Source organism: Macaca fascicularis, chromosome 9 (genome assembly GCF_037993035.2).
Source record: "Macaca fascicularis isolate 582-1 chromosome 9, T2T-MFA8v1.1".
In the NCBI taxonomy this organism is placed as follows: Eukaryota; Metazoa; Chordata; class Mammalia; order Primates; family Cercopithecidae; genus Macaca; species Macaca fascicularis.
The window spans coordinates 66,821,000-66,835,148 of record NC_088383.1 but is presented as its reverse complement, the minus strand read 5'-3'; the positions used below and the strand labels follow the sequence as shown (position 1 = coordinate 66,835,148).

The window sequence follows — 14,149 nt, the reverse complement described above, 5'->3', positions numbered from 1 at the left end:
TCTCAGTTTCCCAAGTAGCTGGGATTACAGGCACATGCCAGCACTCCCAACTAATTTTTGTATTTTCAGTAGAGACAGGGTTTTGCCCATGTTAGTCAGGCTGGTCTTGAACTCCTGACCTCAAAGTGATTCACCTACCTCGGCCTCCCAAAGTGCTGGGATTATAGATGTGAGCCACCACGCCTGGCCTTGTATAAGAACTTTATACTACCAATCTGTCTGTAATCACAGAAGACATGGCAGCAGATGAGAGGGCATTTCAGAAGCGTATACCCACTCTTTTCTGCTTCTCCCCAGGAGTGACCCACATCACAGGTTCATGCCTGCCTTCAAAAGTCTTCTCAGTGAAAGATTGGCGAGAAGCGGTAAAACCTACCATAAGATGCCAGGCCTGCTGTTAGCCATAGAGAGGCCTAATAGTCACAGAGTGGACAGTAATGAAGACTGCCTTGGTCTCTGAGTGGCTTGGTAATTGCACAAAGAGAGGTATCTTCTCTATTCTCACTGTTAAAACTATTATCATCCATCCATTCATTCTAAATCCACTTGTCGAGCGCCGCTGTTGTCCATTGCCAGAACAATCCCGCAGCTTACTCATCTTGTTATGTTAGGGAAGTGCAGGATCATGAGGGCATGATTAACCATGTCTATCTTCGTATCCAATGCCTGGATAAATATTTGACATACAAATTAAGACCGTATTTCTCTAATAGATAACTAGTTTCTTTGCTCTAGGTAGGTAACTTGAAAAGGTCAAGCACATCATTAAACTTGAATGTTAAGGTGAATATCTGGAAAGAAAGAGTGGTTGAGAATGCCCAGAACTTACGCAACTCAAGTTTCAGTGATGTGTATCAAGGGCATTCAGAACATTGACAGGATCCTAGAAAAGCCAACATCAAAGCGCTCCACATCAGCTGCTCATTATCGAATGTGGGCTGGGTTGGTGACAGAAGGTTGAAAACCAGGATGAGACTTGAGAATATACTTTTCAACTGAACAGGGGTTTCTCTATGAAACTGCTGTGAAAGTCCTCGCTTCAGACATGGATGGGTCCCAGCCTGCTCTCAGGGTGTCCATGATGAGAGTCACAACATCACCTGAGAGCGTAAATCACTTGACACACAGGCTACTAAACAAGGGACCCTGACTGCTACAGTTGAGGCAGGGCAGACACTGAGGTCTGTGTTGACCTTGGCCCATGTGTGTTAGTGCAGGGGAGACCTCTGTGTTCAGGAATGGGTTAGGACCTGAATTTCTGAAATAACTGCTTCAGTCCTCTACTCTCATCAGCCTGTGCCTACAGATCTCAAGCGGCCCTCCCTGCTTGTTCTCTGTGCTGGAGAGCAAACCAGACCCCTGTGGCCCATGGCACTGAAGGAGCTGAAGATTCTTCTTGGGGTTTGAAGTATCCACATTTCAGGTCTTCAATATCATAGGAGAATTTTTTCTCTCCACACACTTCAACTACGCTGACTTTTCCCTTAGCAAGAAGTAGGTTTGGCTTAAGCATTGGGGTGGGTATTGGTAACTTTCAGGGGGTCTTCCCAGACCATCATGATCTTGCATCTATCCCAGTGGCCATATCGTACCATGTGGTCCCACTCCCCAAGTTTAGTTGATTGGACTAGAGGTGGGCATCTGAGACAAAGACTCATTTCCACAGGAGTTTCCGATTGATCCCATTGGAGAGTTTCTGATTTCTGTGCAGCAGTCTTTAGGACACATGATTCTTAATGCTTGGGTAGTCAAGAGACCAGTAAGCAGAGGAAGCTGGTGTACAAAAGAGGGAAAGATGCAAAGATGCACAGACAGAAGCAAAAGCCAGGGAGACAACATGCCGTTACCTGAGTCCCCCTAGTCCTTTTTGAGATCATATGGTTCAAAAAAAACACTTCTCTTGGCTTATGCTAGATCCAAGTGTTTTCTCTTACTTGTAATGAAAAAGCCACTCTGAGCTCCCTCGATGAATGTGTTTAGGTGTCGTCTCTGAGCAGTTTGGTCATTATTGTGTAATTGACCTATATTTCAGAAGCTGCCAGAAATTTGGGGATTTTTTTTTTTTTCAGTAACTGGAGAAAGATCTTAGCAGAGAACCTGGGCTGCATGCTGTCTTGAAGTGTGGCTTTTGTTTTATAGACATGCTGTCCTATATATGAGATGTACTTGTAGGAGTGCTGGGAAGAGGGATGGGACTAGCGGGGGTCCCATCCAGAAAGAGAAGTCCCCCTGGTTTGTGTGAACTAAGGAGAGAGTGGCTGGTTTTCTATCGGGAGAGAGGTTATTTGTTTGCCCCTTTTATGGGGCCATGGTTCATCCAGGTGTCATTGCCATCTTTTGAACACAGGTGTCATTTAAATCATTAGGTGCGACAATATGTCAAATCAACTAAATATGCATGATCTTTGGCCTATATATTTATGGCCTAAATGTATAGGCTTTAGGGTCAAAATGACCTTGCTAATGAACCAGCTGTAACACTGTAACACTGACACCCCCTTTTGTCCCTGCAGTTTCATCCCTCTCTGTGCCTTGGTTTTCATATTTGGAAAACGAGGAGGAGGATTTAACTAGATTATCTCTAAGGTTAAGTGGGAAAAGAACATTCCTGGAATCACCAGGCAAGAAGAGGATTGGAGGTAAAACCGAGCTTGGCCAGAGACCCTTTGTTCCAAAGTTCCCTAAGATTTCAGACAGCTTTAGGATTATGCAGCTGGTACTCCTCCCATTAGTCAAGAGGCAGTCATGTTGGCAGGGATGGAGAGAGATCCTGGGCAGTGCAGGGGTGAGGAAGGGCCTACTGAGTGCAGGGCCATGTGGCCTTGCTGGGGAGGCAGACATTCTCTGCCAGGTCACCCTGCTATGCTGTGCATCTTCCTGGGCTCAGACCTTGAAATAAGAGGCAGCCATGGAGGCTGGGAGCCTTCTTTTATCCCTGGGTTCCAGCCTGAGCTGGCTAGAGGAATCTGGGATTCAGGAAGAGGTGCTGAATAGGGATATACCTGGGGGAGCCACCAGCCTGTAGAAGGAATTTGAAGCAGGGGACAGGATGATCTCATCTCTGGAGTGAGTGTAAGAAGAGAAGACAGCTGAGAGCTGAGACTTCGGCACTACACCATTAAGTGGTCAAGGAGAGAAAGAAGGACAAGCTAAAAAGACTAATAAGGGACCAGGGGCGGTGGCCTATGCCTGTAGTCCCAGCACTTTGGGAGCCTAAGGCAGGCAGATTACTTGAGCCTAGGAGTTCAAGACCAGCCTGAGCAACGTGGCGAAACATCATCTCTACCAAAAATACAAAAACTTAGCTGGACTTGGTGGCTCATGCCTGTGATCTCAACTACTTGGGAGGCAGAGCTTGCAGTGAGCCCAGATCACACCACTGCACTCCAATCTTGGCGACAGAGTAAGACCCAGTCTCAAAAAAAAAAAAAAAAAAAAAAAAAGTCAGAGCAGGCAAGAGGGGTATCCATGAAGCTGGGAGGAGGAAGTGCTTGAAAGAGGAGGGAGTGCTTGAAAGAGGAGGGAGAGATCCGCAGGGTCAAATGCAGCTGATGGTTTGAGAAAAGGGGCTGAAAGGGAGTCATCGGGTTTGGGGACAGGAAGGTCATTGGAGACCCACTTTTATCACTTATAGGGAAAGCAGGCTGGCCCCTTCTTCCCCTGAATGGAGTTTTAGTGTGAAGGCAGCCTCGCATTTCACTCTGCGGTGTCCTGCAGCAGCCCTGCCTTTTGGCCATGTTCTGTAGAGAAGTCCTTCCCGGCACAGATGGTCAGCTTTTTATTAGGATATTGGCAGCATGAGGGTCTAAGCTTTGACTTCCTGGCCAAACTCCTGGGCCAAGCACTGCCCTACCCACCCCAGTTGACTCAGAACTCGCAGACCACGAGACGCTTTTCTCCGCAAGCCCTGTCATTCCACTTGCCATTGGTGAAGATCTCCACACAGTCCTCTGACCCACCGTCATCGTTGGGCTCCCCTGGGGCCCAGTTGGAATAGACCAGGGACTCTCCTGTGGGGTAGGTGAACTTGCCTTCCATCTTGGAGTCAGTCATGCTCAGGAAAGCAGCCTCGTTCTGAGCTATGACCAGCTGTTGCAAGGCGGCATTCTCAGCGGCAGAGCGTGGAGAGGCCAACTGCCCACCAGCCTGTGTGCACACCAGCTGTGCCTCCGTAAACGGTTTGACAAACCCTGCTGTCTTGAAAATCTTCTCCCCGACACTTTGGCCATTTGGGAAGAGCTCAACTAGGAGAAGAAGAGAGTCAGGTTGGGGTTGTGATATCACCTGGCCAAAGTTCAAGGGCTCTGAGACCTCTGTGCTCCAACCTGAGCCTCTCAGACCTCCCAAACAGGCACCACATCAGGATGCCAGAGAGAATGCAAGAGAGACGTTCCAGAACAGCCCCCGCCCCATGACCTACCCTGTGAGGTGACACCATGCTTCGCCACTTACAGATGAGAGCACTGGAGTTGAGAGAAGCTAAGAGGCCCAAAGTCACACAAGCAGCAAACGTGCAGTTAGGGATTCAACCTCACTCAGTCTGACACCAAAGCTCAGACATGCTCTTTCTATTTCGGCACATGCTATATACCAGAATCAATTTCTCAATTACTGTGTAGAATTGAACAGCTTTTCCCAAGTTGATCACAGTGTAGACCAGGCCAGTTTCTGAGAGTACAGAAAACACCTGCGACGAGCCCACTGTCACCCTGTACAACAGTAGGGGATGTGGGGTTGTCGGAGAGAGTCTCTGCTGTGTGACGGGGTGAGGAAAGGGGAGAGACAGGAAGAGGGGAGGACACCTGAGAGCTGCCAGATGCTAATCTCTGCTCTGGGTCTGGCCTCATGTCGGCCTCTTAGTATGCCCGTGGGTGATGCCCCAGCCAGTCAGCCTGCCTGGGAGGTGCTGAGGGAGTGGAGGAGGGCATCTGAAGGGCATGTGTGAGTGAGGCACAGGGGAATGGTGTTAGTGCTGGAGTCAGCCCTGGGTGGTAACTGGAAGACCAGGCATTCAGATCCACCCTGGCAACGGCTGTTGTGTGGGCAAGAGAAAGTCACTTTCCTTTTCAGGGTTTCCATTTCCTCGTCTCTAAAATGAGGGCTCACTTCACAAAAGCATTGCCTGCGTGACATGTCAAGTATCTCTTTTTGGTCTGTCCTTGTGGCTCCTGGGCCCATGCATGGAAATATTCTGCAAAGGACTGGAAGCTCCAGGGAAGGCTATGCCCCTGGCTTTGTTGGGCTGCTCAGAATGCAGGCTGCACCCTGACTCATTGTCCTTAAGATTCTCCATGGGCTCAGGGTGGCACCCAGAGCAGCCCTGAACAAAGTCAGCCTAAGAGTTCATGTACCATTACTAGGTTTATGTGCCATGCACATATGTGGGCATGCCTTTGAATACATGTGCATATATCCAAAGGTACATGGGAGTATGTAAGGTTCATCTGGATGTGTGTGCATATTTGTATGTGCTTTATAGACAACATATGAGCTCACGTATGTAGATGAAGGTGGAGTGAGTGATGGTGTTTAAGTGCACACACATGCAGTGGATACATATGGACGTGTTCCTCTGTGTGTTTCTGTCACTGTGCCTCTGAGTGAATTAGAGCATATGTAGAAAGAGAGATATACCAAATGCTTGAAACTCTCATCTCAGAGCTTGGGTACTTCGAAGCCAAACCTATGTTGCACCCAGTCAGCCCTTTATGCTCTACTACTTCAGAAAACTTTTATCTTTTATTTTTTGGCTCAATGAGATCCGCCTGAATTCAAAGCTGATGTCAGGAAGGGCAGAGGAGAGGAGGGACTGGTGGGCACTGATGTGGAGATTCAAAAAGGCACCAGGCCCTCAGGTGTGTGCCCCTGGAGGCCTCTGAATCTTCAGGATTCCAGGGTCAGGGCACACACTCTGCTATAAAACACCTCCAGAGCTGCAGGCAGAGCCCAGCAGTGGCTGGAGCCCAGAAGCAGCCTACCCCCTGTTTGAACCAGGAGCATGTCTAAGGTGAGATACCTGATGGCCACATACCAAGGTCAGGTCCTCACCTGCCTTGTACCCCCAGAAAAGAACCCCAGTCCTAGCTCCCAGAACAGTATCTGGTTTCTGTGCTGCCTTGGGATGTGCAGCAGCATCACTGGGCACTCCCATACCTGGCCCCTCTGAGGTAAGAAATGCAGCCCGTGTTGGGTAGCCCCTTGTCTATCAGAGGGACCAGCACAGGGTAGGCAGGAGAGAGGCTCTAGTGAATTGCACTGGACTCAGGACAACAGTTTGTCTCAGGGCACAGGTGGCATTGAGGTTGGTGGGTGGTTCAGGAGCCTGATGGCCTTGACTATGCTACTGCCGGCCTGGTGAGCTGGTGATAGGGGCCACACCCTCCTCCTTCGCCCCCTTGGGTCTACTTCCAGCTCCAGGAGCAGGTGGCTGCCTTGTTCTAGCCCCATCCCAGCCTGAGCCCTACTCACTGCCACTGTCCCAGGTCCAGCCCTACACAGGTCCCAGCTCATTCCCATCCTAGACCCAGGGCAGGCACTGCCTCAGGCCCAGCTAAAGGTCTAGCCCCAGCCCAAGGCCAAACCAAGGTCGAGATCTAATGTGGGTCCCAATGCCTGTGCTGGGCTCAAGTTCAGATCCAGGAACTCACCTTTCTTATACTGAGAGAAAGCAGCCTGGAGGTGCTGTACTTGTTTCTGTAAGGCCTCAACCTGCTGCCTCAGAGAAGCGACATCTGGAGGGGAGAAAATGGCCAAGTAGACTTGTCCAGAGAGCGAAGGAAGAGCTCAGAGTCTGGGCTCCAAGGGAAGGGTGTCTAGTTGTGGGCACATATTGTGGGACTGACCCACAGCAAGCCCACATCTGCTGACACAGCTGGCCCCTGCTGTGCAAGGATGTCTTATGGTTCGGCTATGGACAAATTGCTCCCTGTACTTCACTAACACTGAACCAGATGGCACTGTGACTTTAAAGTCTTGGAATATAATGGCATCTCCATTGGGTGGGGCCGGGGGTGGGTGCTGGGCAGGAATACACACTCATGTGTTTTTTATTCACCGGATTTTTAATGCCCAAATCTGTCCTATGAATTGGGAAGGCAGTTGTAGTTTTCCCGATAGTCGGATGGAGAAGCTGTCCAGGTTGCTTTCCCATGAGTACTAAGCGGCTAAGACCAGAGCCCAGTGCTCCTGCCTTCCAGCCTGTCCACCTTTCCTGAGTTCCACCCACCAGCTGCCATTGATGGGGCACACCTCCCAGAACCCCTCCTCTGGGATGGGGAGGGCTTCCTCTCTGCACACCCATGCCCCGCGGGGCTTCCCTGAGCCAGGAGCTGCTACCTTACCTGGAAGCCCACTTTCTCCCTTTGCTCCTTTGTCTCCAGGAACGCCTTTGTCCCCTTTCAATCCTGGGGGTCCCCTGGCACCTGGACTTCCCTGAGGACCCATGACTCCAGCAGACCCTGGGGTGAAAGAAGAACTGGGTGAGCTATGTACCCATTTTTTTTTTTTAGCATTTTTACCTTCCCACACATGGATTAACTATCTTTATTGCCCAGAAATAGATAGGCGGTCCCCAATACCCAGCCATGCAGCTCTCTGTACACTGACTGTCCCTGTCACGCAGCAATCAACCCCTCTGTGTAAAACTGCCCCGCCACCCAACAACTAACCTTCCCTGAACACACTTCTCGGTTGCTGAGGACTCCAATCTCCCTAGATAGGAACCGTCCCCAGAGCCCCCTCATGCACCCTTCTTGGATACAGATTCTCCCCGTAGTCCAGCAATGCCACCTTTGCCTTTACGGGTGGTTGGGGGGTGGGGGGTAGGCATTGACAGCTCCAAGCAGGCACAGGAGAACTGGACCCAGCTCAGCCCAGCTCTTTCCACTGCTCACCTGCTGCCCCTGCATTTCCAGGGGCTCCACGCTCACCAGGGACGCCACGATCTCCCTTAGGGCCTGCGGGGCCTCTTGCCCCTGCCGAGCCCTGCATGCCAGGGGCACCGACTTCTCCTGAGGAAGGAACACACAGGAACAAACACAGCTAAGAGTACGTTCAGCAGGTGTGGTTTTCTTAGCAATGGAGCTTTTTGCCCACAACTTTAGGGTCAGACAGAGAAGTGGGGAGACTCTCCTTGCTTTCTGGGGCTATTCTGTGGAGGGTGAGAGGAAAATATTGCAATTGTGGGGATTGGGAGGGTACATGGCAAGGTCTTTGCAGCATCGAGGTCTGGGCTCTCCCTGGCACTCTGAGCACACCTCAGGTCACATCATGGACCCTTGTCCTTCTTCCTTTCCCGTCTTAGATCGGCCACAGACCAGCCACCTACCTTTGGGCCCAGCTTCTCCTTTTGGGCCTGGCTTGCCCTGAGGTCCTATGTTCCCCTGCTTCCCCAGGGGACCTTCTCTTCCAGCTGGACCAGGCACACCAGGAGGTCCTGGAGGTCCTGAGGAAAAGCACCAGCCTGGTCAGTAATAATGAAGCCTCTTGGCAGAAGGAGTGTAGTAAGGTGAGGGTAATAACAGAGGTGAGGGAGGCAGCATTGTTGTCCTCCCAACAGCAGGTCCTATCTGTCCTGAAATGACCCAGTGCCTTCTTCCTGGGATGGGCTCTGTGTGTGCCCACTGGCATATCCTCGCAGCTGCACCACCACCGGGAAACACCAGAAGTCGACACCCAGTTGCTCACCACTTGGCCCGGTGTCTCCCTTTGGTCCAGGTTCTCCAGTGGAGCCATTGTCCCCTTTGGGCCCAACTGGGCCAGCTTCTCCAGGCATCCCTGCTTTCCCTGCAGCTCCTGGCAAACCTGTAGCAGCAGAAGAAATGGACAAAGACCTGGCCCTAGACCCAGAAAGGGCCAGCTGCCTGCGGGATCAGCCCCCAGCATTCCTTCAGGATTCTGCAGAGCATGAGACTTCCACTGTCACACACCCGGGTCCAGTGGTGACCCAGGAAATGGGTATCAACATCCCCATTTTATAGATGAGGAAGAAGCCTTCCAGAGTTGGAGGTGGATTAAAGCCAAGACCTGTCTGACCTTCTATGCTGTGCTCCTTCCCCTGCCCCAAGGCCATTGCATTGATGGCAGGCAATCTGTCAGCTCTTATCTGTGATCATGGACTTCTGCATTCCCCTTATATATATATATACACCAGGGAAACCTATCAAAAATGGCACCAGACAGGTGGTGCTAACTTGTTCATTCAGTTATTGGTCCATTTGCTCATTTATTTGTACACTAAGAGCCATCTATGCAGCACCTACTTTATACCTAGCACTAAGTCAGATGTAAATCTGAGCTTAGCCTCAGGTCCTGCTCAGCAGGGGGTTCATAATACACTGTGAGACAAGGAAGAGGAAAGACAATGCATGAAGTGTCCCTTATCTCATCCAAGCATCCCCACCCCAGCACTCACACACTCAGAGCTGTCTTCCTCAAAGAGAAAGTGGGATTTTAAGGGCAAGGAGAATTGAGGGAGATTTGCAGAGAGGAAGTGACATTTCAGAGTTGGAAGCCATGCTCCCATGGCAGAGGAGGCCGGGGCTCCATGGCAAGCAAGCATATGTTTGTGGGTGAATTTGCTGGATGGGTGGAAGAGTATGTGCTGGCGTATCCCAGCAGCATCACCACCTGGAAACATCTGAATTCCACGCCCAGTGGAATTTCATGCCCTGGGTCCGTCCGTTGGTTACAATCCTTATTAGGGATGAAATGGAAGCACAGAGGGTTATAGGATGGGCCCCAACCCCGACACCCAACAGCACATTGTGCTCAAGGCAGGATGTCCTGACCCCAGGTGGAGCCTCGCTTGAGCCTCATCCTGGCCAAGCTGGCAGCAGGAAGATGGACCAAGAGAAAAACACCACTCTCCAGAAGGGAGCGTTACAGCCCACTTGTTCTTGGTACACAAACTATGGAGGCCATGAGAGCACTGGGATGGAGGAGGGGCACCTCCCCAAATGCTTTCCCGTGCCTTTCAAAACACTCACTGTGTATCTTAGTGTCCCCAGAGACCTAGCCCTGCACCCGAGTGCCACCTGAAGTGGAGCTTTATGGCCCAGCCTTTTGGCTGTTTTGACTCCTAAAATTCCTCCTCCCCTTCCATCTTCCATTCACTCATTCCACAAATATCTCTGGAGCCTCTAATACATGCCAGGCACTGTCCTAAATACTGGGGATAAACAGCCCTTATCTGGAGAGCTTCAACTCTATCTCAAAGAAACAGATAATAAAACATTCAAAATGTACAACATATGGTATGTTAGATATAATGCCACAGGGAAAAGTAAAGCATAGGGTGTGTTGGGAGTAGGGTCTGTTTTTGGTAGGGTGGTCGGGGAGCACCTCACTGCGAGGGTGATGGGGGAGTAAAGCCCTGAAGGAGGTGAAGTGTGAGCTGCAGGGACAGCTATAAGAAGAGCAAATGGCAAGCCCCCAAGGAGGGAGGAGGCTGAGCATGGCCGAGGGCCAGAAAGGAGCTGAGTAGTTGGAGCTGAGTAAGGGTGGGGGCACCAAAGTCAGAGGAGCAGCAGGGGTACAGGGTGGTCCTGCCGGGACTCATGGGCTGCTGTAAGGTGTGTGATTTGTCCAGGGGAGATAAGCATCCCTGGAGGGACTCCCCCATGGAATATTGCTGAGCAGGAATGCTGGAGGTGCTGAGGAATAAGGAATTGCTCCCCCCAAAGGCAGGATCTGGGTCATATTTACCCTCCATGATATGTCGGGGGTGTTACCAGAGTGACTCAAGCTCCACCCTCCACCCCTGCTCAAAGATCTCTTCTTTCAAGGCCCAATTTTCCTCGTAGTAGGTTCTGGGGACCACATGCTTCCAACTCTGCAGGGGTGTTGGTCACGAGCACAGACTTTGGCCCCACACAGACTTATTCTGGGTGGATTCTGGGAATCCTGAGGGTTCTGAGGGAACCCAGCCCTCAGACCTATAACAGCGGGGTGACTGGAGAGACCGCAATTGAGGAACCAGAGTGGAGCCTCATCCTGCAGCCCCACTGTGCACTGTCCTCTGTCCAAGTACTGACCCAAAGCCAGGCCCTGGAATGTGCATGGGTTGAGGCACATGTGTGGGGAAGGGAGACCATGACCATGCTTCAGGCAGCAAGCTCCCAGAGCCATTGTGGGAAAGATCCCTGAGATTCAAATCCGGGGTCCGACTGGAAGCCACACTGAATTGAGAGTCTCTGAGAAAGAGCTGCCAAGGCAAAACCCACCCCCATTCTGAGATTCCTCCCTGGGCAGCCCTCCCCAAGCCCCATCCCATTCACATTGGAAGCCACTTTCTGTCTGTAAGGGACAGGCAGATGCTCACTTGCCCCTTACCCCACAAAGCCTGGGGATGTTGCTTTGTCTTTCCGGAAAGTTAAAGACTGTATGTGATCCCTTTGAAGCCCTGCCCAGTGTCACAGAGGTCCCTTGCTTCATGCTGCCGGCTCATGGAATTCTCCTTTCTTGCCAGTAAGACCCAGATCCTTCCCTACAAGCGGGGAGCAGTATTTCCAGGGACAATTCCCTTACTTATCAGTACCTCTGCTAAGCTCAAGATAATTCACCTATTTGATACAGCAGGAAATGCAACTTTATCCCAAAGACTCAATAAAAAATAAAGCCTTTGGCTCAATTATTCATCACTGGGTGCTAGATATCATTCCCATTACCAGATAAAAAAACAGACTCAGTGACACTGAGGGGCTCGCCCAGGTGTAGAGATGGAGCCAGCAGTAAAGCCCAGGCCAGCCTGATGCAGAGCCTTCGTCCTTTCCACCTCCAGAATGGTTGTTACTTAGCCTCTCTGCATCATGATTTTCTTACCTGTCAAAGGAGATTAATATGTCCCCTGTAAGACTCTTGGGAGGATTAAATGAACTACTCAAGTGAATGCCCAGGCACGGGGGTGGACAAAGAAATGTGAGTTCCTTTTCTCTCCCTGTAATGTATTAGAGCAAATCCTCTTGATTAGGCTTGAGAATGGAGCCATGGAGCCCCATTTTTTCCCACCCTTCATGCAGTGGTGTCTAACTAAATATTTAAAATATTTAATGTCCTGCACAGGCATCATTTAATTGGAATGAACAACTGCTAACTGCTGGTACAGGGCTCTAGAAGGCCCCAAATATCAGTAATTTACCACTGTTTGTTTGCTCTTGGGATGGGAAGGATCCGGGGATCCTAGAGGAGGAGCTAGGGCAGTTGGGTACTGGAAGAGGCACATGGGGGCTCAGCACAGCCACTTGTTTGCCAGCTGGTGGAGCAGTGTGGAACTCGTCTTCTTGGGAGGAAGAAACACATCTCCAAACTTGCATAAGAAAGTACCCAGAGTTGCTGGGCTGGTTACAATTCCAATGACCATTCCTCCCCAGCAGGATAAGCCCAGGGCCCCACACTACCTGGGTCCCCCTTCTCGCCCCGAGGGCCCTCTCTCCCATCCCGTCCATCACGACCAGGCAGGCCACTCTCCACTGAGCTACACATGACCAGGGTGCAAGCACTGGGCGCTGTTCTTTGGGAGTAGGTCTTCATGTCTGCTTCCAGGTAGCCCAGGGACTGTGTGAGCAGGACCAGTGCAGAGAGGAGGAAGAGCAGCATGGCCTGGAGAGGTGAACAGAAAGAGAACAAAGGAACAAAGCCAGAGGGACTTGTGCAAAGAAAGGGGTCACCAGGCCAACTGGGGTGGTAGCAAGTAGGGGGCTTCCTGCCCAGAGGAGTGCTTTCTTCTCTGACTGCTGGTGATTCTGGGTTGTGGATGACCCCTATTTCTCACTAGCCTCTTTCAATTTTGAATTCACCTCTTCCTCAGGTATCCTGGTCGTCTCTAGAAACACCTGGGTAAGTTCACTGCCAGCAGCAGCTACCTGGCTGCACTTGTTCTGGCAGAGGCTCAATCATGAGCACCAAGGGCCAGACCCAGGCCAGGGCAAGGGCAGTGTTCTGTGCCCTGCAGCTGCCTCAACCCTGGGGACTTATGTCTGATTCTGGGGAAGAATGAAAAGCAATAGGCATTCTGTCTACAGGCTCAAGATAGCACAGAAGGCACCAGCAGCCACTGTGGCTTGAAGAACCCTTAGAGAGGGCAGACCCGGGTTTTCAGACCCAAGATTCAGATGAGGCATCTCAGATGAGGCATCTTAGCTGGGGCAGCAGAAGGAGTAGGCAGAGTCGTAGTCCCCCTCAACCCCTGCAGTGCCCAGTTTATCCTAAGCTTTCAGAGCACTATTTCATTGAAAAGGGTGTCTCCTCTGAACATGGATTGGAAAATCAGAGACCTACTCCAGTAAGTATATTTTTTAAAGTAAAGACCCGAAGCTATGAGAAAAACACATTTGCCCTGCTTTTCCACAGGCAGTTGGCACCAAGATGGGTTTAGAACCCAGGCCTGTAGGCCCCTGGGTTTGTCTCTCTTCCACTGTCCTTTCTGAAGAAATCAGGACAGAAAAGAGCCTAGAGAGAAATTAGAATTGCATATTTCCACCCGAAGCTTCCACACTGTGGCATCCCAGGTCTATATGGTATCATACCCACTCTTCCACCCTGTGCACCCCCAGCTCAGAAAGCAAATCCTCCCCTGGGCTGAGGCCACTGAATAAGGGACAGAAGAGCACCGTAAGACCTCCTGTGCTCCCCACCTCCCACATCCATGCATCCTAGACCAAAACAGCTACACAGACCCTCCACACCAATAGGTCGAACTGCCCAGATTGGCAGGGGGATATTTGCAGGATGTGGAGAAAATAAAAAGAAGGCAAGAACAGAGACACTTACAGGTTTCTTCTTCTTAGGCCCCAGGAGCTCCAAACAAACTAGACTTTGCTTGGCAGGCACTCACTATTTATGCCTGCCCTGTACCCTGAGCTGCCCAGCCCCAAAAACTCCCTTCAAGAAGTGGGGCAATTTTCTTCTTTATTGACTCACTCACTCTTATCCCCACCTGCGTTCTGGAAACCTGCCACTGATATTCACAACACTATGCACATCCATCACTATAGTTTGCAGAGCACTATCAGGCCTTGATCTCATCTGCACCCTTCTTACTGCAGCTCTGTGAGTTAAGTGGCATCATTAGTGTCTGTATTTTATAGATGTCTAGAAATCAGGAGTCCGGAAACCAGCAAGTTGCACAATGACCTACAGTGATTGCAAAAGG

At 50.8% G+C, this 14,149-nt stretch overlaps 1 protein-coding gene across 2 annotated transcripts; it reads right to left on the bottom strand.

The window, feature by feature from the left end:
* Positions 1–3,765: 3,765 nt before the first annotated feature.
* SFTPD (surfactant protein D) lies at positions 3,766–13,808 on the bottom strand. 2 transcript variants are annotated; one of them, XM_005565308.5, is made up of 8 exons: positions 13,768–13,808; positions 12,396–12,597; positions 8,686–8,802; positions 8,327–8,443; positions 7,893–8,009; positions 7,341–7,457; positions 6,648–6,731; positions 3,766–4,244 (listed from the first exon to the last, which is right to left on the bottom strand). In XM_005565308.5, the coding sequence occupies exons 2-8, from the start codon at positions 12,592–12,594 to the stop codon at positions 3,868–3,870; spliced, it is 1,128 nt and encodes a 375-aa protein (XP_005565365.3). In that variant the 5' UTR covers positions 12,595–12,597; positions 13,768–13,808; the 3' UTR covers positions 3,766–3,867. The 2 variants fall into 2 exon arrangements, with proteins under 2 accessions (XP_005565365.3, XP_073857781.1); XM_074001680.1 differs by lacking the exon at positions 12,396–12,597.
* Positions 13,809–14,149: the final 341 nt, after the last annotated feature.

Excerpts from the sequence above, each read along its gene's own strand:
- SFTPD (XM_005565308.5), bottom strand. The coding sequence starts at position 12,594 with ATGCTGCTCTTCCTCCTCTCTGCACTGGTCCTGCTCACACAGTCCCTG. Across the intron at positions 8,010-8,326 it reads AGGAGAAGCTGGGCCCAAAG|GAGAAGTCGGTGCCCCTGGC; the intron begins GTAGGTGGCTGG and ends TTCCTTCCTCAG. Across the intron at positions 6,732-7,340 it reads GGGAGAAAGTGGGCTTCCAG|ATGTCGCTTCTCTGAGGCAG; the intron begins GTAAGGTAGCAG and ends TCTCCCCTCCAG.